The sequence below is a fragment of the Ischnura elegans genome, chromosome 8 (genome assembly GCF_921293095.1).
Source record: "Ischnura elegans chromosome 8, ioIscEleg1.1, whole genome shotgun sequence".
Lineage (NCBI taxonomy): Eukaryota > Metazoa > Arthropoda > Insecta > Odonata > Coenagrionidae > Ischnura > Ischnura elegans.
The window spans coordinates 105,277,150-105,304,405 of NC_060253.1; the positions used below are offsets into that span (position 1 = coordinate 105,277,150).

At 46.1% G+C, this 27,256-nt stretch overlaps 1 protein-coding gene across 1 annotated transcript; it reads left to right on the forward strand.

Annotated features, from left to right (window-relative positions):
- Positions 1-3,214: 3,214 nt before the first annotated feature.
- LOC124164541 (trithorax group protein osa-like) lies at positions 3,215-27,256 on the forward strand. Its single transcript, XM_046541908.1, has 3 exons — positions 3,215-3,928; positions 14,593-14,876; positions 16,164-27,256. The coding sequence occupies exons 2-3, from the start codon at positions 14,790-14,792 to the stop codon at positions 20,307-20,309; spliced, it is 4,233 nt and encodes a 1,410-aa protein (XP_046397864.1). The 5' UTR covers positions 3,215-3,928; positions 14,593-14,789; the 3' UTR covers positions 20,310-27,256.

Genomic DNA, 27,256 nt, shown 5'->3' on the forward strand with positions numbered 1-27,256 from the left:
CGATAGAACTCATAAATAGATTGCATGACTTGTAGTTTGTTGTGTTATGAGTTGTAGTATAGCCAACTAACCTATGCAAAACTTAATTCATGTTTCTTAATTCTTTATTATTATTTCTAACAGCATATAGTAGTATAATTTGTTAGTATACGTGACGCTTTTTGGACCTTAAGGTGTGCATGTGGGAGTCCAATAGTATGCTGCATGCTGGTGATTGATCACCCCCTGCCAAACGCCCTAGAGGTGGCTCGCACGGTATTATGTCGATGTACATTATAATCTCGATCACAGGAACAGGTACGCGGTCAAAAATAAACCTCAAAATAAAAATAATGACAGGAAAATGCGAATTTGTGCGGTAAAATAGAATTTCAGGCTTAATGTGTTGAAATTCTAATTAATTAATAAATAAGAAGTACTTGACAATTTTCCACGGATGCTTTAATTTCAATTTAAGAGAGCTTTCAATAAATTTTGGATTGTCTTAATGCGCAATCAGCTTCAAGCATTTGTCGCCAGTAAATTATTATTTATCAATATCCTCACAGTGAATGTAAACGGTGAACTCAAGGTGGCTTTGCAGTCAGTAATATTAAAAGGAAATTGCAGTCTAGAACACGCCTAAATCTCATACATATGTATATATATCGCTATTATCATGGAAAAAGGAAAAAAATGAAAAACAAATTTATTCAAAGTTCTGATACCTCTCCTTATTGACCGTTAAATGTTATATAAATAAAATTTTCAATTGAAATGGCAACTTGTGAGATATTCGTCCCTGAGACTCAAACAATTTTATCACCAGAATCAGCCAATAACCGTTTCTCCAAAGGTGGGGGTGCTTCTCAAAAGTTAAGTGAAGTTTCGTATTGTTACTCTCCTGCGTATTATCAGAGGTCAATGCGAATGGTATGTTGCGCTTTGATCGGAAATCACTGTTCGGACTGCCACCTAATTATCGAGTTTATTGCTATGAATCCAATAACGATATCTTTTCGGAAACATTTAGCTAGTCGATATTGTTTAATATTTCTTTCTCGTTCAGGCCACCCTATGCTACCGGTAGTCAGTCCAAAAGGTAAGAGCCTCCATGAGGGTGCATTATTCCATATCGTGTGAGACCTAAACAGCTATAAGGGTGGCTGCCAGAGGAGTGAGATTTGCGTCATTTTAGAGGAGACGTAGGCATTAATAAATTTGGCCATGGCAAATCTTTATTGATCGCATCGAGCCTTGGATGTGGGCATCTTAGCCACGACCGTGTTAATAAAATGACCCATCACAACAAAGTGGGTAAAAGCAAAATTTCACCACCGTTTTTTTCAATTAAAAGGGTTGTTGCCAAATGACAAATATCTAAAATTAGAGTAATTTATAAATACCCAGGCAGTTAATCATGGTAATCGTTGAATCTCAAATTAATCGCAAAGGTAAAAAAATTAACATCTTGATCCAAAGCATAAGACAGGGCCGGCCCTAGCAGGTGCGGGGCTAGGGGCGAACCTTCAGTGCGGGGCCCTTCACTTAAAATGTTAAACTCTATACCCCGTCTACAAACTCGAGCATTTTGAATCCCTACCACTCTCTGGCTATAAGTATGTGTTCCCCTCCCAAATTCAGACTTCGTAATTACGCCGTCTGTTAAGTTCTCTCACTCGTTGTTATCACTCACACGACACAGTACTGTACTGAGAAACGCAAATGGACAATAAAACTTACTGCATTATTATTCCTTTTTCATAATATTAATTTTTGTCTAGCACGGACTTAACAATACAGTAATGGTTGAAATTGCGTTTTCAAAAATATCGTATATTTTAATTTTTTTTCACGAACGCGGGGCCCGGGGCGGTCGCCCCGCCCTAAGGCCGGCCCTGGCATAAGAAGAAATAAAATGAAAGCCAATGACAAATTAGCATTTCGGGTACTGCAGCAATTCTAATTCCTGCATTTTTCGAAAGCATACAAGTTAGAAATAATAATAATTATCAATAAGAAATATTATAGCAAAACTTGCTTCAGTCAAATGCATTATCCCACTAGATATAATCAAGTAATGTGTACATGTTTATACACGAGAGGAGCTTCAGTGCCTTTTCATTTACTCCATAAAATTTGACTGGAATAGGTACTAAGATATTAGTTCGGGAATTATAGTATATATTGAGAAGCATTTATTTATTAACTTATAACTTGAGCTGCGGGATTGATGCCACTGTTTCGTAATCCGTATTTCACTCGCTAAATGGGCTCGCCCACCATTTTTTTTATCATTGTCGATTGCGAGAGAGTTTGACAAATAAATACACCCGCATTTTTCCGTTTTTCGATCCATCGAGATTCTCGGGATATTTAGCGGCGTAATATCGACGATATTAACCCTTTCGATGAAAATTTCAATACGTCACTGACTCTTGCCGAGCTGCTCCCCGCTTCCCCGCTCTTTCTCGACCTAGCAGATGTTTATCAAGTAGTTCGGAGTCATTAACAGCACTCTAATGAGCGATTCTTTCCGACAAAGTTAATATCTATTTGAACAAGCTAATGAACCGCAACGTCAATGACGTCACGAACTTAGGAAAAGTGGTCGTGAACTTTTGCATATCATCAATTTCAAGTTACAGGAAAATGGCTGAATGAGTATGCCTTTTTTATTCGTTTTAACTTCATCTTTTCAATCCATCTGTGGAATTGTCTTAATGAAGCATTCGGGTTCGAGCAAACGACCCCATTCAACGATGATTTCCACTAGCCTTCTCTATAGGTACTTGACATAGAATATTACGTATCGAAAGCTAGTGAAATAGCACCCCCTGCCATGGGCATTTGAAATATCTCGCATGTTATCATCTAAATGAAAGTTACGAGCACTTTTGTTTGCTCTTTTATGCGCAAGAATTTAGGATCCTGTATTCAGCCCGTTTTAGTGCTGAGCCCGCCAATTCGTGTGATATCGGAGGGAGGGTGTGCGTGTGCATGCGTGTGTGTCATCTTCCGCGAGTGGATTGTAGTGGGCGCTGTGAGCACTAGCGAGCTATTGCCGCTTCGGTGGAGTGGGGAGATTTTTTGGAGGCGGCGGAGGGGGCGAGAGCGAGGGAGGGGAGGGGGCCTGGGGTGTGGGGGAAGGGAGAGAGGGGATTGGACGAGAGCCCGCGGGAGGGGAGGGGACCTCACCCCCCCCACTATTGCTCCGTGGTCCCTCTCGCGCCCTCCGACCGTATCCCGCCGTCCGCCGCTCAAAGAGTGTTCCGTGTGTCTTCGTGTGCGCAGTGAGGCTCCCTCCAAGCGCGGAACTCGGCGCCTTTACTACACGTTGGTCCTTCGCCCACGGTGGAAGCGCAAGGGGGTAGTGGTAACGGCCGAATACTACGAAGGGGCCTGCGGATCGTGGGAGGTGTTGTACTACTTACTGCGTCGTTTTCCGTGGACACAGTAAACTCGACTCCGCTGCTTGGAAGACTTTGATTTTGCGGATCGCTCGAGAGAAGAAAGCCAGAAGACCACCGCCGCCTCTGCCGCCAAGGACACGGCTGGTTGTGCCTCGACCCGCGGAGTGCCGCGAAGGACCGGCGGTGTCTGTTCTTCGACAAGAAGTCCCTTTTTCTTCGTGAATCAAGCGCCGCTACTGCGATGCGTGCCCTCAAGAGCGTGACATGAAACTCCGCGTGACTCGTGTGGAAAAGCAGAAAAGGATTTCGTAGCGATTTCACCGTCCGGGGAGGAGTTATCGTTTTTTTGACTGTTTCGCGCCGACTTCGACACAAAAAGAGTTTTCTCTCCGCGGATGTGAGTGGTGTTGTCTCGTCTTGGGGTGCAGAGGAGTCGACCGGCGGTGAGTGCTGCGGCCGGGGGCGGCGCGGCTACCACACGGCGGGAGCGGCACGTGACTCGGCCGAAGGCGTCGTGGGCGCTGCATCCGAGAAAGGTGAAAGTGAACTCCTCATCTCTCCCTGTCTCTTATATCGATTCCCTCTCTTTGCCGCACTCCTTGACCAGGCGCCTGGCGCCTATTTCTCTCCTCTACTCGTCATCCTCTTACCTTCTTTCTCATTTCTCGCTTTCGCTATTCGTATTTGAGTGTGAGCTAACTTTGAGGAACTTGTTCTTGCGTGAACTAATATATGGAAAACTTTTTCTACTCCACGGAACTTTATTTGGTACCACCTCTGCCGGTTCCAACCTCTCCGAGCCATTTTCAAGAAGAAATATCGGAGAACACTAGCATAATAGATGTATTGTTTCATCGTGAAAATGTCACGGGAATGTTGAAACCGGTAGATTTTATACCTAAGAAAGTTGTATGGATTAGACAAGTACTTCAGGAAAATGAAATTACCATGCTTGTTGGAGGGCCGTGCTCTCTTTCGACTTGGCCTCTTTCGTACTAAATTCGAATTTTTCGGGCGAAGTGTGAGCGATCTTGCGAATTAATGGTGAGTTAAATTGGAGTGACTTGACGGCGCGGAGTGGTTCCGAAGGTATCACTCCTATCGATGATTATTTTGAAACATGAAATTTTCACTTTCACGCCTGTAACTTTTTTCATGCTTTAAGGTATCATAATGGTTAATGAAGTTTTTTTCTGTTATGCCCTAGACACATTTTAAATTTTAGCGCGTTGCAATACCTTGCCTTGGCGATCACATGACTAAGGGGAGTCTTACCCAGATGAGGATAGATAAACTTTTGCCTAGTTTTGATGCGACACCAGTTGGAATTCTTTTAAGTTTGCGAACCGTTCATAAGTGAGCACTTCCAGATCGGAACGTAGTTTTACATATGAATGATTCGGACCCATCGTTCGTATGTGAACTCTGCATTTTTCTTCCTTGTCATCCATAATTAACAAAATTTTTCATGACTTAAAGCTATTGTTTTTACTCTTACTTTACGAGCATATCTTTCCCCGAAGGCCGATTCTTGCCGTTTTATCTGCATGTCAAGCGAAGGAGATGGCACAAGAGCACGGCACAATTGACATTACGCATGACGAGGAGTGCTATATTTACTGATGATTATGCAAAACCCATGTATTAATCGTTTACGATGGAATTAGCCAACATAGGAAGGGGAATGAATTTTCTCGAAAATTCATACTTGAAAAAAAAATCAGTTTAAGTACATAATTTGGTGGCATAGGCCCTAGCTCCTAATTTCCTGGCGTTTTGCGCACGGAATATTTAATTACGCGTTCCCTCTGCGTGCGTATGTATTTACGTGTCGCACGTCGCGATTGCTGCGTGCACGTGTTGATCCAAGGAGTTGGACCGCGAACAGGAGACGCGTGCGCTTTGTTCCGCGCTCGTACACGGCCGTGCCGCCGGGAGAGGGGTGCGGGCGCGTGTTTTTTTCATGCCTCGCGTGCTTGCTGTTTTAAATGCATTGTTTCGAGTAATATCCGTCCTGTATGGAGTTTAGTGGGTCGGACTGGTCGAAACGTATCAATTGGCGATTCTTCGACCTTCTGCCACAGGGATGTGGCACACCATTCTAAGCTCAAGCCCTAGGCGGGATCAATCAAATGTAATTCGTTGTATCCTTCTGTCTTCGTTATCGTGGCATATTATTGAAAGCGCCTCTATTGGCCGCCCTATCATTCTGATGTTTGGTTTTGATCGCGATTCGGTCCGACTGCATTGAGAACTAACGCTATCCCGCCTTGTTTTCGTCTCTCGAGCTCACTGGTATTCTCGGGGACGATCTTCAGGCGTGATCTTTGATGTTTAGACGGCCAACGCTATCGTCCAGTGCTGCCCTCTCCATTCCACGCTCTGTCCCGCCTTCAAGGATGCGGACACCGGTCCGCATGGGCCTGCGAAAGTGCGCCTTCTTTCGTGTCCTGTAGGAGACTTCACGCTTCTCGTTCGTCTTCTATCGACGGTCGCCTAGCGACCACGGCCTTTCGCTACGTGCGAGAAGAAATCGCGCGCTTTTTCAATCTTCCAATCCGCTGACTCTCGTGTTGATATCATTCACTTAGCATTGTCGACGTCCAGCCTTTGTCGTCCACTTACCCATCGGCGATCGTCACGTGATTTGGCGAGCCGGGGAGCTTACCATCAACGAATGCGTAACGACGAGGCGAATGCGAACTTGTCCCCTCGGAAGTCACTGAAGGGAATACAGCGAATGCTGCGCTTACTTTGACGTAATTCAGGGTTTGACTAAACAGTAAGGTATGATGTTTTACTTTTGGAGTGAATCCGTGCTCATAAATGGGTGTAAGCGGAGGATCTTGGTGTATCAGATTTTACTCCGGATGAAATTTATTTCCCCGCGCTAGTGTTTCACTGTCGTTTCCTGACCTAACTTTTGTATTGTGTACTCGATCGTTGCAAAAATATCGGTCTTTCGCTTCTGCTTTCGTGGGTGTAGTTCTTTGCCACTTTCAACACAGCTATCAGATTCCAAGGTTTTCGATGTCATTTCTTTCCACAAGTTGCCGGAAATGTCAACTGTTGCGATTGCATGAAATAGATCGCCTTTAGTTATCGCATCGGACGAAAAGTCAGTTCGTTCACTTCCTTTTCACGAATTGGCTTTTTATTTTCTTTCGTTCCTTCTCTTTATGCTAACCTTGCTGGGTCAATCGCGTGTATTCGCTCTAAATTTCTGTGGGTATTTTTCGTTAGTATTAGAGGGATGGACATTTAAGGACTGCTACATCTACATAATACCCTGCGAGCCACCTCTAGGGTGTTTGGCAGGGGGTGACAAATCACCAACATGCAGCATGCAAGAGGACCGCCACATGCACACTACACGGTCATAGAAATATTACGCACACTAACAAAATATACATGGTTATTCATTAAAAAAATTGCTAATGGTTAGTAATTACTAAAGCAAATACATGCAAGGTTAGAACTATGAAAAAAACATGTAATGAGTGATCCTAGCGATCGACGCCATTAATCCTATCAATTGAGACAACTCTGCTATCCTTAATAGTGCGAGGGAAGAATGACGTTTTAAATCTCTCTGTTTTACAGTCTATTTCTTTTATTTTTATACTTATGATCACGTCTACTATAGTTCAATAGTAAACGAAGGATGTGATTCACGTCGTCTGAGAAAATGTAATCTTCGAATTTCCTAAGTAAGTTAAGCCTATACTTCGATCTAGGCTCCTGTAAAGATTCCCATCCTAACTCGCTACTTAGGAGAAGGTGCTCACGCCGTTCGCTTATTTGTGTTTCATAGTGCCTTTTCAAAACTGTGATGACGGAGTGGTGATGCATGCTGGTCACTCACTCCCTGCGAAGCACCGATAGTGATTAGTCCAAGGTTAGCGATGTGAAGATTGAGGCGCGACGACCTATTTAACGATGTCTTCTATTTAGTGTTCCTTCCGTTAACTCTTTTATTCAGTGGTAAGTGGTTAATTCTCATTGCTACCTTGCGCATTAACAGGCATTCAACTTAAAAATATATTGGTTGGTTCATGGGTTAGTGACGAAGTTAAATACGCCAAGGAGTAAGAATTCAGAGCGAAGATGCTCGACTGTTTTCTTACTTACTAATTATTAGGCGTTTTTGGTTTTGTGAGTCAGGTTCCTTTGATTTTTGGGCCTTCGACGATTCGATTATTTTTTTCGTTTGATGGTTGTTTTTGAATGAGCGCTGTCGAACGGACCAAAACTATCGCTTTCATGCCAAAATTTAAACACATTTTCTTTTAATGCGAAAATGTTGAGTATCCAATGTGAACAAGGCCGGATTCCTTCGATAGCGGACAGTCGTACTTCATATCTTATCCCTCCCATCCAATGATTTGCGAATGCAACACCAGATGCTTAATGTATTGTCAATATTTAATGGCGATGCGTTCCATTGATTCCGCAATATGTCTGTGGTGGCGGTTTAAAAATGTGTTTAGCTCTTACATCCATGGGTAAGATTTTCCAGTTTCATCAATTTGTAAATATGGTAAAAAGGCTGCGAAGCATTACCAATGTAAAGATATACATTCGTTGTGGTATTCGTAATATTCTTATTCATAATATCGCAATACTGCTTTAGGGGTTAAATTTACAGCATTCCCTGGTTACTTTACGGAGAACTCTCAACATTCAGTACTCGGGGTTATGATCGGTACTTGAGTGATACCTTCTTGTGTCCTACTTAGTAAATGTGATCACACCTTCAAATACGTAACTACTATGACTCGTATACACTTAAGTAAGAACCAGGGATCTGGCAGCGTGTTAAATAATTATTTTTGTGTTTTACTTGAAATGGATTTGTAGATTAATATTATTTATGAATGTCCGGACTATTTTTTTCGGGCTGAATGCATAATATAAAAAGTGGTTTCGAAGTCTGACATGTAGGAGGTGACTTAGCCGCTCCGGAATCGACTTTTCCTTGGATTCGAGTGACCTTTGTTCATGTACACCTACACGCAGATTATTACATTTCTGCGATCAGAGCGTGTTTGAGGCCATGTAGGCATGCAGGAGATTAGCCACGGGCAAATGTCGCAGCGAAAATATTCGAGTAAGTGCTAGACATAGCAAGCCACTACCAATGGCGTGTGGCACGGGGTGATTTCACGTGCATGCAGTACTCATCTGCGGAGCTTAGCCGTAATGAGGAAAGCGCCCGTTCGCCGGATATTTCGAAGTGATATTTGCATGTCTTGTATGATGTTGGGCACGATATGGCGGAAGTTCTTAATATAAGTGAAATAATATATTGCAATATTTACACTGACAATGAGTTTTATTATGACACAACGTGTTTCGTCGTTACACGCAGCACTTGATAATGTTGTTTGTAACGACGGAACGCGTAGTGTCATAATAAAACTCAGTGGAAATATTGCAATGTCTTAAGAATCTCGGACTACATGCAGATAATTACGTTTAGGGATGATTTAATATGTCAATGGTAATGGGTGTCCCTTCATGTCATGGTGTGAATAAGAAATCAATTCAGTATCTTAGTTCAGCGGTGGACAGCTGCACTGCATCTCCGGGTGCTGTTGGGGGTGCGGGTGAGTTCGCCGGCCCATGTGGGTGCCGCGTTTGCCGGCGAGTGCGGGCGCCGTACGGTGGCGCCGCCTCCCAGCGTCACGTGGCGCTGTGACGTCGACTCCCCTCCCTCGTGTGGAAGTTGGGAAAGGGGGGGTAGTAGTGTCCCTCTCATGGTGTGTGTTTGTTGTTATTGCGCAGGGGGGGGGGGGGAGAGATGGAGGGGGGTGATGAGGGTGGGGGGCGTTGCTTCAACTCTTCTTCTTGTTCCTGCATACACACTCTCTCCGCGAATTCGCTCTTTTCCGCGCGCCAAGTGCATTTCGCGAACCCCACCGCAGGCTTCTCCATAGGTAAGGAGATCTCCCGCTCTCACCGCATCGCAATTTCCGTAGTGGTAGTAGTAGTGTTGGTTTTAAGGGTACATTGGCGCAGTCGGTCGTTTCGGTGTATCACCTTTCCCGCAACCGAAGTTCGGTTTATTTTCATTACTCAACAATCCTAATATTGGTTTGATTCGGTTCTCCATTCCCAGCTGGCCATTTCATAGAGACGTAATTCTTCTCTTTTACATCCTTTATTATTCATTTTCATTTGTAACTCATTCTGGGCCGTCCCTTGCCCATCTATTCTTCCTCTTGTCCTTCTACGATTGTTTTCATCAGGCCATCATCCCTCGTAATGTGGCCAACTAAGCTGCCCCTTGTCTTCTCCTTATGGATTTTTGGAGACTCCTCTTTTCTCCCACTTTTCTTAGCATTTCCTCGTTTCAATCCATATTATCTTCGTCATTCTTCGTAGCATCGTTTCCAATACATTCACTCTTCTCTTCTCTCCTGTTGTCAACGTCCGTGATTCGCTTCCTCAGTGTAACGTTATTTATTTTTTATCAATAATTTATCAGTTGCAATTCGCCATGTCGATACCCTTCATTCAAGGGATTTATTAAGTTTACTATTTCTCCGTTATTATTTCTTATAATGTTCTTCGGCTGTCCGTTCATATTGTTTATTCCGCGCAATGCTCGATTTCGGTTATGATATGCCCCTCTCTCACCAACGTATGTCACTCGTGTCACGGTGTGTACCCTCCTTGGGCCCGCTAAGACCACCCTTTCCTACCTTTGACGTTCTCTTGCGATTTTTGTCTATCTATTCGCGCGAACTTCTGCTGCGGGGCTCACGGTGGGGCTTAGGAAAGTCATTTTCCATTCTCCTGCTCCTTATAAATGAAAGTGAAAAAACTTTGTGAATGTCCACAGTATTTATGCAAGTACGACAAGCACTTTCATTTATAATTGCAATATGTTCCGCAACATCTCGCCAGACACCGTTGAATACTCCTACTCCTTGTTGTGAATGAAACTGTTTTTGGAGGCTATCCGAGAGGGCATTACTTTGATAGTCACGATGCTTTGCGCTTGTGTACTTCCGCAATTGAGGAAGGTGGTGACTTGTCGAAAGTTTTCTGTTGTCGATAATTTTCCTCTTTTAACTTCAAGCGATCATTACTACTCTCGGTTAACGGCTCTGCCCTTTTAATTTTTCAGAGCATGATTACACGTGGCCTCGGATACATTTTTAGCAAGTATTCGACGTGAGGTGGTTGATGGTCTTTGCCCAGCATGTCTGTCTCTACGGAAGAGGTCGAATAAAATGTTGGCGGTCGTGGCGCGACCAGAATTTTGCATGGCCTTCTTCACAACCGGTGAAATTCAGCCTAGAGTGCAATCTTATTTTGCTTAATTTATCATCATTGTTAAATTCCGTTTTCGCTAATTAATCATAGCCGAGTTCTTGAAGAGGTAAGGTGGAGAGGTACCATATTATCGTCAGAGTATTCTCATGCCGATATTCGAGAGATATCTTTCTGATTAGGTGTCTGGCATTTATTTGAGCTGCTCCACGATTAACAATTGCTTGCTCAGAGGCATTTGATAATAATAGTATGATTAATTGCTTTTGGACGTGGTTCATTAACCCTTTCGAGACCGCGGAGTTTTCGTCTTAGCTTGACTGCTGTACCGAGCCCCAAGAGACTCTTCTTTCTCGTGGTACGGAGCATTTTTGGAGGGCATTCGTTAAGAAGGGTCTCGCTGAACCTTTTTCGACCCCTCCACGGTGGGACTCCGCATTATCTCGGACTCCGAGAGTAGTTGTGCTCCCTCCTTTCCGGGTTTACGACCAATCCTGCGGCATTGGTTCGCGGTCAACTTATGTATTGCTTATATGTATTTAGCAAATGAATAATTGTTGATTGCACGTAAATTACAGACATAGAATATAATTCCTCATTTTTATCTGAGCATTGTCAAATTTTAAACGAAGTTCTAAGGCCATTATCAAAGCATTTAACGCAGCAACAATTTCCATGTTGATGTTTATACATAACTCGAGATATAAGTTAATATTTGTCGTAGAATTTCGTTTAAAAATTCTAAACGTGGCTCAAAAGACAAACAATTCAATTCTTAGTTTATATTTCTTGAGAAATGAACAAATATTTATTTCGAAAATTGACTCTATAAATATTGTATGACCGCTGTCCCTTACCGCTGAGAGGGGTTATAAAAGAAGAAGGGTCCGGGTACCTGCTCCCGGATTCGGAGAGTTAATCCTAAACCCCGAAGCGTTGGGTCCCGAGACAAAGGCGACCCAAACCCACGACCGTCCTGAAAGGGGGAGAGCTAGAAAACGTATATATACGGGTTTCGTTTTCTTGACCGGGAAGCTCTCACACGTATATATACGTCCGTGGTCTCCCGGGTCAGGAAACGTCCACACGTAGGTATATATACGTGTACGGTAGGGAAAAGGTTAAGAACAAATTGTGGATGAAATATACCACAGAGCTCATAATGCATAAATGATAAATTGTTTAATTTTGTTAGCCTATGAATTCAATGAGAGAATCCAATTTTCCTATATGCCGCGCTCATAGTTGAGATCTTCATATTCACATTCCGTTGGAATGCATATTTTCCGTCATTTCGTGTCATTGGCGTGTCTGATGCTGCTGATTATAATTTTCATTTAAATATTTCTTATGTTTTTCCGCTATTAAAATTGGGTGATGTTTGTGCCGTCAGTGCACGGAACTCTCTACGCAGTACCGATTTCCTTAGCGAAACCGCCTCTGCCCTTTGTTACGTAATCCCGGCTATTGGGGTAGCTTTCGGAGGAAGTGGATGAGTGACCATCCGGCGAGGGTTTCCACATTGGCTTCATCATCCATTGCACATCATGTAGCCTTTTGCAATTGTAGACATTTTGTCGTTGCATGGCATAATCAAGAAATGGGGTTCAATCGTTGGTGGCTTAAGTTCGTGGGAATATATATTTTGGTAATCGAATTAATGACGTATCGTTTAGTAACCTTTACCGTTTTTGACAGTTTTTGTGATATTGCATTGGAGTATAAATCAAATCCAAGACGTGGAGAATCCACAACTTTGTAGCATACAGTGGGCGTGAATACATTGGTGTCCGCAATAAGATATTGTTACACTGAAAGGAAGCGCGCCCCCTGACAAGTACTTGCGAGATGGCTTAAGGGGTGTTAGAGGTGTATTTGTAACATTTAAATTGTCTTACAATAATTCCATTAATACTTGTTGCTTATTGGGTAAACACTTCATTGTTTTCATTCTGTATATTTTGCCATTAAAATCTTAGATAACGCTGAGTGCGTAATATTATAGTGTGACGGTTTGGATGAAAAAAAAACATTGCTGCCCTTCAGCTTGAGAGTGTGTGGAATGGGGCTGGTGTTGACAATGCACAATAATCGCTTATTGTGGCTAACGCAGCAATGAAGACAACTTCATAATTACGTACGCCACGCATTGCCGACAACATTCTATAGACGATCTGTGGATACAATATTAATTATTGGGATTGCTCGTGAGTGATACAGGTTTACTTTATGACCGTTGCCGAATTTTACAGCCGAAACATCCTTAATCGTATTGAATACACAGGCCCCGTAATTGTATTCCCAAGTGTTCCACTGAACGATTGCACACCTTTTATTATTGGCATCTTGTGAGTTACTTTTTACGGTAACAAGGAATCGCGTTGACATAAATCGCACGATTTTAGGCGGTGGTATTCAATTAAATATTTTGGTTCGAAAATTTTTTAATTGTTAAACTAATGTTTGTAACTCTGGTTCACTCGTCCTGTAATTTGATTATTGTTGACAGATTGATTTAAAATCCTTCCTATTGGCATTGGAGTTTGGAAGTTATAGCCGCAAAGCGGTTCCGAGAAAATATTTGGAAACGTTTGAAATAATTCTTTTGAAAAAGTTTAGCATGCAATGTGAATCAACGTAATATATAGTGAAGAATGATGCTGGAATACTAACGTGGTTCTTACATATGACAAGTCCTGAATTCGGTCATTGTATCTTAGTCCCGATAGTGGTGATTAAATGACCCTTCACTGTACAACGCAGTGAGGTGCGAGTAAATGAATGGTTGTCGATAGTTAAATAATTCTGCTTGAACTTATTTTAATGGAACCCTTCGAGACATATTAATAGTTATCCGCTTCGGGCTGTTGAACACTCATGCTGTGGTGGATTCAGGCTCTTTCATTGGCTATGTGCGTAATAGCCCACCCTTCGCATTGATCGACCACCGCTATCTGAGGTGGGTGACAAATTCAAAGAATGCTTTGCAATTGGCCTATACCGCTCCGTGAGGATGAGCAGGGATGTGGAAGTGTATAGCTTCCTCGCACTGTGAGGAGGACGGATTATTGTAGACACGCGATCCTCTCCCGCTGCCCAAGTGTAGCGAAAAATTTGTCTTACGGTGTGTGGGGGTCAGTTCCGGGGAAATGGAGCGTGCGAGAGTGACTGCAAGCGGTCAGAGTCATTCATCGCCTATTTCTTCAACTGATAAACGTCATGGAAAAGCAGGGATTACTTATTTGATAATGAAATGGAGTGTGTGATTTTTCAAGATGGGGGAAGGAGACGTCCCTTGCCCCCATCTCGGTTTTTTCTTCAATTTCGTTATCGCTATTGTATAGAGCAGAAGTGATTTATTAAATGTATGAACATTTTGTTTGCTCACCTTGCTTTGTTTGTTTCTCTGCGACGTCTTCGGATGGAGAATAATCGGTATCGTCGATGCTCTGATCCGAAGAGAGTAGCATCTGTAACAAGACAAGTGAAAAATGTAGTTACCATTTAAAATCCAAAACTAAGGATTTTAACTTGAAGATAGATCAATGAATGGGAATAACTTCATAGGTAGCCGAGGTTGTCTTCACGCGCTTCTTGGTGAAGAACCGAATTGTGTCATCTATGAGTTATTATTAAAATCTCTCTTGTAGTTTTAAAGATTATTCATTGCCTTTAGCGGTGCCAGTGTATAAATGTTATTTTCAAAGTTTTAAGTGCCCCGTTTTTCCAACTTATTCCAACAACTTCAAAGCTCTGTTTTTGCAGCCTTTTCGGCAATAACCTCAAATGAGTAAACTTAACGGAAAATAAAATGTGAGGTACAAAACTGAGGACGATTTTTATAAAATGTATTTTTAATGCAACTCTCTTTTGTACCACTTGTTAACGTTGTCGTTTTCTCTCTATCTTGAATGTGCAGATCGTGAGGGGAGTGTAAAGGTGGACGGCCCGGGCCAACCCTCCCTTGGTCCGGGATGCCGGCCGTCTCGCCTCCCGGTCCTCCAGACCATCAGCCACAGGTCGCATCGCTAGCCAGGGACCGCACCAGCCGGCCGGTCGCCTAACAGCGCCGAACCTCGCGACCGCACCCACGGGTCGCGGCCGCGCCGGCCAGCTATGGCCAGCGGCGTCAACCACCATGGACCGCACCCACACCCGCTGCACGCCATGCACCAGCAACCGCCGTCGCCTAGGCAGCAGCAGGTAAGCGTTTATTCGTTTTTTTTTACGGCGACAAATTAAATGAACACCTAAATTTGTTGGATAGTATCAAAGTACGTATCATTTTTCCGTTCTTTTATGAGTGAAATCAGATTAATGTCGAGAAAGGCCTACTCCGAGGGGAATAGTCGATGACGTCTTTCGGATGGAGAGAAACACTTTGACAGGTTCTTGATAACACTCGAACCTCCTATTTTCAATAGATGACGTCGACCGATATCATACCATTTGCGCCTTTTCTTAAAAATGCCACAAAAGCGTTTATGTCGGTCGAGGTAAAGGAGGATAGAGGAAGTTGGAGATTTTAATTTTTGCGTTATTCATTACTAATTGCGCATCAAAAATGTTACCTCGATGAAGTAAGCATTTATTGTTGATGGATAACCGTGCCAGGTTTTCTGTGTTTTGATTGACTTTGATCCAGTATTTTCTCGTGATTTCACATGGGCGTTTGAGAAATTAACTGCATTTTTCAGCAGGAGGAGGCCTGTTATTTCAATCTTGAGACCTGCATTATTCTCGACGGATGCGTTGCTTGTATCCTTAATGGTGGCCTTCGATCCTTCGATGCTGAGATCATAACTCTGATGATGTCGGTTGGACTCGTCATCGTTGATTTATTGTTCGTTCAGTTGTCACACTCAACTGTCATTCTATTCAGCATGTATCGAATTTCAATTATTATTGATAGTGAGAGTACGGGAAAAAGCTATTTATTAGTTAGCACGTCTAAAATTTATAACGTTATAATCTATTTGAAAAGGACACTAATTAGTTAATGTTGAGAAAAAGATAGTTAATGTGAGTGAAGGAACTCCTTCATTTGTCTTTTTACCACTCTTGGAATTTCGTAAATTTTCGCGTAAGTCGCGTTGGAGATATGGAAGATTATACAAGTGATACAGGATATCGTAAGCTAATAATACCGGAAGTTCTCTGCTGACTTGCACAAAGTAGTATAATTATTAGAAATATTCTTTTTGGAAAATAGGTCGCGTATTAGTAGTCATAGTGTATGCAACGAAGGATTATGACAGCTTTCCCAATCGTGTTGGAATTAAAAGTACTATGTCCGCCATTATTTTGTGAAGCCATTTTACAGTCATTTTGAACGCGTTGTGTTGTGAGGGTATGAAAAATCCTATTGGTGATGTTGAATGTGGTTTCGCAATTCTCAATGCTAATTGCTTCTTTGTATTCGAAATCTTTTTTTGGAACAAAATGGTTTCTCTCCTCTAATCGATTGATGGTTGCCATTTCCCGCGGCAGGGTACCAACAATCACCAGCAGCAGCAGGCTGGGAGCGGCGGCGGTGGTGCTGGGCAGCACCACTGCAAGGACTGCGGTCTGTATTTCGAGAGCGCCAAGTCCCTGGAGGTGCACCTGCACTACCACAAGGAGAACCTGCTGAGCAAGTGGGTGTCTAGCAACGGCACCTCGCAGTCGCCATCGCACGACGGCGCCGCGCCGCCCGCGCCCAACCAGCAGCACCCGCCCAGCACCAACGGCACCACCGGGGTCTCCTCGCCCTCGTCCACTTCCTCCCCCATCTCCTCGTCCTCCCAGAATTCCCAGCCGCCTCCCGCCTCCTCCGGCCCGGGCGTAGCGCCGCCTCCAGGTACCGGGGGAGAGCACCAGCAGCAGCCCATCGTGACAAATGGGAGCTGCGAGCCGCAGGAGGCTCCCGATGGAGGGGACGGCAGATCCTCGTCCACCCATTCCTCTTCCCCCACGCGCCAACAGCAGCACCAGGCGCCGACCACCATGCAACCGGCGGGATCCTCCTTCATGCCTCCGACGCCAGGGAGCGGCTACAACAGCGCTCAGTCGCCCTTCATGCAGTCCCCACCACCGCAGCCTGACAGCAGATTTTCGCCGGGATTCGGTTCCGGGCCTGCTTCCAGCGGTCCTGGTCAGGATCCGCCGCCGTCATCGCCATACCAGGGCTTCTCCATGATGCCCCCAACGGAGGTAAGGTCGCCTTCGTCATCAACCACCTCGCAGGGCGGTGGGTATCCACCGTACCCCCCTCAGGACGGTTACCAGCAGTCGGAGTTCAGCGGGCCCATCAGAGGCAACGGACCGGCCTCCCCTGCTGGGTACGGCCAGCACACGCAGCATCATTCCAATCCGAGGTACCACCCTTACAACGGCAGTGGCGCCCCCTCCCTTTATCCCCCCTCGCAGAGCCCCCAGCAGGGCCCTGGCTCTATGTCCGTATTTGCTCAATCCCCTGGATCCGCCCCCAATGGCCAGCAGCAGGCTCAGTGCGACAAGTGTGGCTTCGTGTGCGACAGTTCCGCCGCGCTGTTAGAGCACATCAGCGCGGCGCACCCTCAACAGCAGCAGAGGCCGTCGTCGACCGCGTCTTCGGGTCCCGCGGCGCCGCCAACATCAACCTCTCGGCGGTCCCACCCTTCCCCCGTCTCCTCTGCCGGGAGCAACGCTGGTCCTCCGCCTTCGGGGTTCATGGACTCCGGCGGAGGGTCCTTCTATGGAGCCATCAAGCAGGAGGGTCACGAGGCGGCTGAGATCCTGGACCTGGACTCTCATAAAGTGCACGTCTACCAGCCGCCAGATTCTCAGTCGGGGAATAACCACCACGCCGCGACCATCTGGGGTTCAGGCGCGGACTCCCACGCCCAGCACCACCTCCTTAATCAGCACCATCCCCTGGATCAGAAGCACTTTCACCCCAACCAGCACCACCCCAATCACCATCATCACCACCAGTTGATGGGCGGCATGGGCCTCGGCTCCACTCCCGTCTCCTCCTCAGATTACCTTAGTTCCGACGGTTTAGTTCCTTTGTCGACCGCGCACCATTCCCACCTCGGCTACCCGCCGCATCACCTGCACCCCCCACCCCCACACCTGCCCCTCACCCCATCACCTTACCCGGACCCCCTGGGAGGCGTGCCGCCCATGCACCCAGTGCCGCAGCCCGGCCCGGGATCTCCGGCTCCCCACCACGTTCCTGATATGTCTAGTCTGCACCACCATCACCCGCATCACCACCACCACGTGTCATCGCTGCAGCAGCCGCCCCCGCACCACTTGCAACTGGGGTCTGCCTCGCAGTCGGGGCCCACACTTCCTCCGCCCCCGGCGGCCCCAGCCCAGCCCCCGCCCCCACAGCCGCCGCCTTCGCAACAGCAGGCACAGCAACCTCAACAGCAGCCCACGACCACGACGTCGGCCTCGTCGAATAATTCGTGGAAGTCTAACGAGGCGCGGAGGCCCAAGACTTACAACTGCTCGGCTTGTAATAAGTGGTTTACTAGCAGCGGCCACTTGAAGAGGCACTATAACACGACGCTGCACAAGAACGCGGTCAAGCAGGCGGGCGGTGGGGCGGACCCTGCCACTGCACCGCCGACTAAAGGCTCCGGAAGAGGCTCAGGCAATGGTAACAATGCGGCAGCAAACGCCGCTGCTCACAACGACTCTGGTGGGTCCAACTCCATCGGCAGTCCGGCTCCTCCCTCGTCTACTACTAATTCCAGGGGCGGTGGCGGAGGTAGCTCCACGGCTTCTGGCATCCTCGGCGGCGGAGATTCTTCCTCGGCCACTCCCAGTCCCGCTGCCAGCCTCGGAGGCGAGGAGTCTTCCCGCAGTTCAGCGTGTGAGGACAGCAACGGCCACCACCACCCCTCTTACGTGCCCCAGGGGGCGCCTGGCCCTCTGCCGCCGCCCCCACCACCCCCTCCCCTCTCGATGCATCCGCCCCCCATGTCCGGCAGCCCGTCCTCGCCCTCTCAGGGCCAGCTCGGGGCCCCCATGGGCGGAATGATGTACGCTGCCAATCCAGGTGGAGGGAGACCGCCCCAACACCACGTCCCTCCGCAGCAGGCCCTGCACCACCAGGGGCCCATGATGCCGTCGACCTCCCCCCTGCACCATATGCAGCAGCACCACATGCAGCCGATGCACATGATGCACCACCAGCTGCAGCAACAACAGCAGCCTCCGCCGCTACACCACCACCATCACCAACAGCCGATGCAGAGTGGTATGCAGCAGCAGCAATCCTCGCAGATCAGATCGCCGTTCCCAAACGGCTTGCCCCCCCACGTTTCTACTACTACCACAGCGATTACCAGCAACAGCACAGCAGCCAGCACGAGTGGTAGTCCGGACGGTGGCCAGCCCAAGTCGGCCCAGACCGTCCACAGAGCCAGTGACGACAGACACGGCGACGACGCTTCCCCCGCACCCTACCCAGTGGCCATCCAGAGGGCCTCTTCCTTCCCACCCCCAGTTCCCTCTCCACTCCAGAACCTAAATGGGTTCCACTTGCTTAGCCCGCCTTCTCAGCAGGCTCCCCTGCCCAGCTTTTCCCACCAGTTCCACCAGTACCACGGCATGGCCTCTGGCCTGCCTCCCTTCGGGGCCATGGTCCCACACCCTCAGATCCCATCCTCGTCGTCCGCCGCCTTGGTGTTTCACCAGGGATTCGCACAGCAGCAGTCATTGGTCCCGCAGCACGCGGGTGAGAACGTGGGGGGGCTCAGCAGCATGAGCAACCTATTGGCGATGGAGCAACATCATCCATACGGAGGGAGTTTGCAAATTCACCACCACCACAACGGCCCCATGCAACACCATCAGCTTAGCTATGAGGCCGGGGTAGCTCCGAGCTACGTCACCACCACTAGCACTGATCTGCAGGGCAGCGGTGTCCACGACAACAATAGCACTGACGGCGCGTTGATGAACGGCCACGATGATTACGACATGGACAGCACGACGGAGGGTGGTCTGGTAATCGCGGAGAGCGCCGCCGACATGGCTTCGGATGAGATGAACGGAGACGTGACTAGGTCTACCGCCGAACCGGAGGAGGAAGACGAAGACAAGAAGCCGGTCATTAAGAGGGAGCGGTCGCCGTCTCCGGAGTCGCACCTGGCTCCTCCGGAGAAGAAGCCGCCACCGCCGCCTCCTGCCAGCAGCAACAAGATCACCACGACGACTACAAAGACAAAGGGCGGCAGGGGTGGTGGCTCCACCTCCACCAACGGTGATCTGCACAAGTGTATCGACTGCGACAAGGTATTCAACAAGGCGTGCTATCTCACGCAGCACAACAAGACCTTCCATTCCGGGGACAAGCCGTTTAAGTGCACGCTTTGCGGCAAGAGGTTCCCCGCCGAATACCTCTACCAGGAGCACCTCACGAAGCACGCCGGCGACAAACCCTATAAGTGCGAGATCTGTCCCAAGCAGTTCAACCACAAGACGGACCTGCGGCGGCACATGTGCCTCCACACTGGGGAAAAGCCGTATTCGTGCCAGTCCTGTGGGAAGGGCTTCATCCGGAAGGACCACATGCTCAAGCACAACGAGACTCACAAGCGCAAGGTCCAGCAGAACAGCACCCCTGGGCCGCCCCCGCTGCAGCAGCAGGCTGTATGATGTCTTGCCTCGGCGGGTGAGCCGTTCCCCGCCATTGCTCTTGTTATCCCCGTGGTGATGATGCCATTGCTAATGGCTGCGTCCGTTCTGCTGCTGCTCGTCGCCTCCTGGCTCCTGGCGAGACGGTCAGGGACAACCAAGACGACGCCGTGCCATTGCGCCCACCGAACTGGTACTTCATCTCTTCTGATCCATGCAATTGTACCTGCTGTATGATTCCCCCACGACTGCCTTTTGCAGGGTGTTATTTTGGCGACTAGGAGGGAATGGAGCACTTTATATTAGTTCCTGAAGTTGATTATTATTGCTATGGTCGTGCTCTCTTTTGTATCCAAATACAATAGGTTATATCAAAAAACGTGTTTGTGCCATTTGTGTTATCGGTGAATACCTGACTTGAAGTTGCAACGCATGCAATGTGATATTTTGGTGATAGGATTTTATTTTATTATTCTTTTCAATAAGGCATGAAAATTTAAGTTAAATATGCCTTTGACGTTTTGGAATGGACTCGTGGTAGCACTTTTTAAAAATGTTTTGTTTTGTGTTTTGTTCCATTGTCCTATTTTAATATTTCTTGGCATTTCATTATTTTTTCATTGTTTTTCCGGTTTATTTTGAAGTGGTTCGAAGTAAAAGTCATATTTCCTCAACTGTTTTTCTATTAATGGAAAGCATCCCATCAATTGTTGACGTTTTATCAGTCATGTTGTATCACTGAATATGCGCTCCAATGTTATTTTATGATTGCTTGCATGATTATGGCCTAAGAGAGCAGCCTATTGTGCAGTAAGAGAAAGACCTCACTTTTTCTTTATGCTCATGATCCAACCATGCAATTTTGGTCTGATTTTTTTCCCTTTACCTTTGCAATTGTTTGTGCGTAGGGTTCGTTCTTGTGATGCGCCACTTCTCGAGTGTACGAGAGGGCAACTTTTGACGTCGGTGTGGCCTAACACATTCCACCTGTTTCATCATCACTCAGGAAGTTCATTCGAGGCGGACGGAAGGGTAGACTTGTGTGCGAAGGTGGATGTATGAGCGGAAATGGAGGCAGATTTGGCGTTCGCTCAAGGTGGCGTTCATTCGCGGTGCAGGGTTGGTACATGTTTAAAGGAATATAAATATGACTTTTAGGTTGGTCATGAATGAGGCAGTCGAGCACTTGGGAAATCAATGAATAGGAATCATATTGATGATTTTTCATTTCCCATGTATTAAGTTTAGTTTTCAAGACATTTTAATCAAAGGGCTCGATGAGCTTGGTAACCGGCAGTTTTATTTCGGTTTCAAAGATTTTTCGTTCATTCGAAGTGTTATATTTCCTTTTGTTGAGGAGTTTAGGGGCTCTAAAATGATAGGTCTGGGTATTTTAGGACGTTGATAGCTTCAGTTGTTCAATGAAAGTATTAAATTTATTATACAATTTTCCTCAGTATTTTTTCATGAAATTTCTACCGAGATGAGAGAATAATTTCCTCATGCGAATGATTCGAAGAGCGTGCAATGTGGAGCCGATACGGGATGGCAGAATTTTCTTTTTTCCGCGTGAGAATTGTCGATCGCAGTGTCTTATACTTCGGCAGTGATGCACCCGCGTGGCTGGCGACTCGTGGCGCGGCAATATCGGGGGTGCGGTGCAGTTGAGATTCGCTTTCACTTTCTCCCAAGGAGGAGTAAGGACGGGTTGGTGTGGGGGGGGGGGGTAGGGAAGGGTTGGCCGAAGCCATATCGATCCCCGATTCCTCTCTCCTCGGCCCCCCCTGCTGCCCCCGACCGCTACAAAGGGGCGGCAGCGGCGGCGGAGAGTTAGTTCCCTGTTCTGTGTGTGCCGAAGGCCCCCCCGCCCGCCCCTTGGTCCGTGTCGTAGGGGCTGTGGGGAGGAAGGCTTTCTTGAGATCGATAATGGCCCTTTGGAGGGTGAGGGGGGCGGAAGGGGGTGGTTGGATGGACGCGGAGAAGGGGTTGGGGTGTGTGCCTTGCTTACCCCCCACCCTTTCCCTCACCCTCGTCCCTTTCAGGAGGAGGAGAAGGTAGTTCTCAATGGGAAAGTGTCACGATTCGCCGAAATCTCGAAGGGATTTTTTTACACACGCCGCTCCTTGTTTTCCGTTCTTTTCATATATATTTCGGAGTGGGTTGTCCCTTTGCCAAGAGAATTGCTAAAGGCATTGATATCCCTTTTCATGATGGTCATCTTTCCGATTCCCAGTAGGCGGTTGGTGCAGTCGATTTTGTCGCTGATAAATAATAACTCACGACGTAATCAAGGAAATTCACTCACTGCTACTTTCGATGTGCTTACGTAGTATTCAAAAACGTTCAAAGATTTTTCGAATTCGTTAGCCTTCGCGAGTCAATCTCATTAGATTTTTTTCTTGGTTTCTCTTCGGTACGATGTTTCTTATGAAAAATTTCACGGTGTTAGCTAGGGAATCCATCCAGAAATGCCTTGTGATACTTTGGCTATAACTATGCTTTCAGTATTCCTCACCTGTCGTCTTTTTTTGCCATTCGTTGGTGCATCCATATTTCCTAGGGATAACTATCAACGGCTCGGTTAATATTTTGTGTTCCAAAAGTTGTTTCCGTTGTGGATGAGCGAGGCGATAGCTAATGAGACTTCTTTCTCCTATTTCTATTATTGAGTGCTCGCTGTTCTCTGCGCACTGCTGTGTGTGTTGCAACCCTGTCCTGTCGATGACGAAGGCCTACGAAGGAAACGCGCATTCAGACAGCAATAAAATAACGATAAGTTGTTGTGCTCCGTATTTTTCTATGTGCTGTCGCTTTGGTTTTCAATTTAAGGGCTTTGGGGGGTATTTTGAAGTACTCATGACGTTGGGAGAACGATGTAATAATACCGCAAGCAATAATGAAGTAGTGCATTAATTAGTAATCAACATGGTGTCGTCGGTAGAGGTGTTACGGCTAAGTTGGTAAAAAATAAAGCGTTTCTCTCAAAATACCAATTTCCTCCTCATATATCCCCGTACTGTTAACTTCCGGTCATGTGCAGAGGAATGCTTTCCGGTTCTTGCGAGGCTCCGTAATCAGTCCTTTACACCATTTGATAAGGGGATCACGTGTGGATTGTATCATGAGCAATAGACTGACTGTACGCATTATTGACGCTTTTGTGGTCGTGCGTTGATTGGTGTCGAGGGCTTTGTTCCACAAGTAGGCTGGGAGCTCGCGTATTTGTTTCCATTCTGGCAGATGGCGTTGAAGTGCATATTTTATGATCTTGGGAGCTTTGTCGAATCATGTTAATAACACACCACCATATCTGATTGTTGTAAATAGTTCTGAGGGGGACGGAGATGGTTTTTCATTTCTATTCTCTTTGAGGATGGATACGGTCTGTTGTTTTAGACGCAAGGAGAGTATTGGAATCAGCGCGTAGTTAGGGTATTCAAATATGTTTGTGAGTGTGCAACTTGGTTAAATTTTGTGCGTGAAAGAGAGTGCGAATGGGTTGTCCGAGTGAGTTTTGAGAGCCTGTCTGCTGCGAAACGTGTCGATGTATGTAAATATATATTAGTTAGGCACGCATAAATGTAATATTGGGCGTACAAGTAAGTTGCTCGCGCACCCGGGCCGCGGGTCGCCGCTCCTCTGTCGTCTCAATTCATGCAATAATGAAGAAAAACCCCTCTTGTCCGTTCAGTGTGTACAATGGGCGGCGCCCGCGGCCCTGGTGACCTGCTCAGGACTTGTCGGTATGCGCATCCCTCTTTCTCTCTGCGTCTGTTGTAATTAGTATCGGTTTATGATGAATGATTATAAACACACGCAAAATATATAGGTCGCCATCACCCCCCCTCTCCTCCCTGCGAATTTTCGATGAGCAATTCCAAAATTTCGGTCTCCTCGCCAACGAAGCACTAAGTATGAGGGGAGGGGGCGAGAAGCGCACCGGTAAGTAAGCCAGCGCCACGCGTTCGATAGTTATTATTTTCTTAAAAGCGTCCCATATCACTCACCAAAATGACAAGTACAACCAGCCATTCAGGTCAATATATATCTGTTATATGAAAAAACGTACCTTGTATATTCTTGTAGTGCACTATTGATATCTTTTCATCAGGGGACGTGAGTCGTGAGGCTCGCCTCTCCCACCAGGAGATAGCATTTGGTATTTTATTCCCTGGGGGCACGTTCAGCGGGACTTGGTTAGAATTTTATATGCGATCTTCCGGAAGAGGTCTCCTTTTTAGCCCTCGTACAAATCTCATTCCGACCTCCTCACCCCCCACTTGATTCATTCCCGTGATTCTCAGGTGACGTGCCATCATCCCCTTCAGTACACTTGCCCCTGTAATGTAAGTAAGGGTTTCTTATCATAACGACGGCGCCGGACTCCGTGTGATGCCGTCTTCGTTGCGATAGATTTTATGGGATGTGAATCTGTAAAACCATATCTTTCTGACGTAGTTCATCGGAAGGTGGACATGTAGGTGACGCTATTTACAATTCATAGAGGTGATCAGGGTGCTTGCCCTCTTGCCACTGTTGTTCACCACTTGTAGTTTCATGAAAGCCTTTCGGGGCACCGAACTGGGCGCTGCTATGTACGCCACAAGTCGGTGCATGTTCTTTTTGAAAAGTAATCGACATATCTAAGCAGACACCACGCCATTTACTTGTCATTTATACATATATATTTCTTGAGGTGAATTTTCAATCGTTCGGCGTAATTTTCGGCGAAGAGTGTTTGTGCATTGCATCCCTTGTAATGTGTTGACATAGACTGTATAAGCTACAAAAATACTTATAAATAGAAATTAATTCAACCGATCACGTACAAAATTCTTGGGATGACTTTTTTGATGCACGATGAATGTGGCGCCTATTTTGCGCGAGAGTTCTAAACCTTATGCCCCCTTGCTAAGTGGATACCCTAAGATCGCTCTTGCCATATAACTTGCTGCTGGTTCTCAACTGCAATATGTTTTGTGGAAATGCTTCCAATAACTGTTTTTATTTTCGGATGAGGGGGACGGTCTAACAAATTGTTAATAAATTATTTGCATCAACGTGTTGACAAAAGTTTAAATTGACTGTAAACATTCTAATGAAAAATAATGTTTGATCTTCTGAAAGGTTTGTGTGGACGCAATTAACAGTGAATGTCATTGGAGGGACAGAAAGAAATTGTTACCTGTCAGCCTACAAATCTTATTGGCCTTTTTTTATTTTTTCACGTGCTTGCAAGTGAAACATCTTGTTTATGTTTGTATCTATCAAAATATGCAGTGTCTCGCAGCTTCATTTTGGATATGAATTCTCAAGTGCAAGTGTATCGCACGGTAGCAGCAACAAGTGCCAAGGGGCTTTTATGTATCGCCTTTCCTGACAAGTCCGGGATTGTGGTTTTCCCCGCAATTCCAAGTGCGAGAGTATCCTCTGAATTTGAGTGCATTGCTAGTGTGCTTTCCGTACTATGTGCGTGAGTGAACAACTTTCCATCCTCTTCGGCAACAAAGTTTCAAGCACGTTGCTTTCCCCATGAATTGTCTGGACTGGTTGTATTTTGTTTTAATTATTACGTGTGCGCATATGACATCACGACAACTTCGTCGCAGATACCCTGAGGTAGAAGGGGGGGACTTCAAGAGTTGTGTAAATTAGTTTCTTTATCAATAATTATTTTATTATTGTCAACTGCTCTCTTTATGGAAGTATTATGCTCTTCCGACGTCTTTTGTTCCTTGAAACTCTCAAGACGACTGTACATAGCCGTGTGTGTGACTCCATTGTGTTGTTTTGTGTTTGTCGTATTTGTTTATTTTTTTCTGAATCAAGTTCCGCCGTCCTATGGTGCGCGCGGGTCGGAGAGTGACTTCATTTGTTTGTCTCCCCTTCCCCCCCCTCTCCATGCACCCTGCCCACTTCATTTCTACCTATTCGGCAAGGGTGGCGACTTAGCAATTGCACGTTCTGCGATGGTGCTGCCATCGCTATTGGGGCGGGACTCTCGGGCACTGTTGACGTTATAATATTCATCATGGCCACTCGAGGGTTGAACAGTGGTTGTTAATTAGTTACTTCATGGGAAATTTCTTTTTCCAAAAAATTAGTAATTAACTTCGACCCGGCTTTCAAATCAATGGACGGGTTAGTTTTGCGACGTGAAGGAGGTGTGTGTGAGTTTTTTTTTATTCTTAATAGTTTTTTGCGCGGTGCAACTACCTCATGCAACAATTTTAAATAGTAATAATGAAGGATCAAAGCAGCTAGTGCGTAGGGAAGGATTCTTTTCGATGACGTTGCCAATGTTTACCAGAATACACTCCTCCAGTAGTCTGGTTGTTAAGGGGCGGAGGGGGAAGTGATCGTTTCCGACACTGCTCTTTCCACATGAGATGATGGACAAGTATTTAAATGCAATTGGTTGGATAGAGGGGGTTGGGAATGACGACATCTCTATCGTTCAACTTTTTTTAACGAGGCATATCTAAAAAAATATAAGACGTACAAAAAACCAGGTGGTTGAAGTCTACGCAGGGGTGGTAAGGAGTTGGGGGTGGGGGGTTCGCGGCCCACCCCCAGCCACTGCTAAGGGGAGGGGGCGATTAGGGGGGTCGAGGGGAGGGAGGGGTTGTGTGACGCGTGTGGGAAAGAATATCACAGAGGGAGCGAGGTTAAGTTTTTTGTATCTCGGATGTAGTGCGGACTGGTTTTTTATTTTCAGGGATTTTTTATAAGTGTGTACCAGCAAGAAAAATTCATGTACCGTACTATATTACATATGAATATAAGAAATTATATAAATATATATATAAATAAATAGGGTGTTAATATTTGACAAAAAATGAACATGACCTCATGTGAAAAATAATAAAAAGTGAGAGTATGTATGTTATTGTATGATTGTTGAATGCGAATGTTTTGTGAGAGTGTTGAAGAGAAAGAAAAAGATATTAAAGAATAATTAAAAAATA

Excerpts from the sequence above, each read along its gene's own strand:
- LOC124164541 (XM_046541908.1), top strand. The coding sequence starts at position 14,790 with ATGGCCAGCGGCGTCAACCACCATGGACCGCACCCACACCCGCTGCAC. Across the intron at positions 14,877-16,163 it reads CGTCGCCTAGGCAGCAGCAG|GGTACCAACAATCACCAGCA; the intron begins GTAAGCGTTTAT and ends TTCCCGCGGCAG.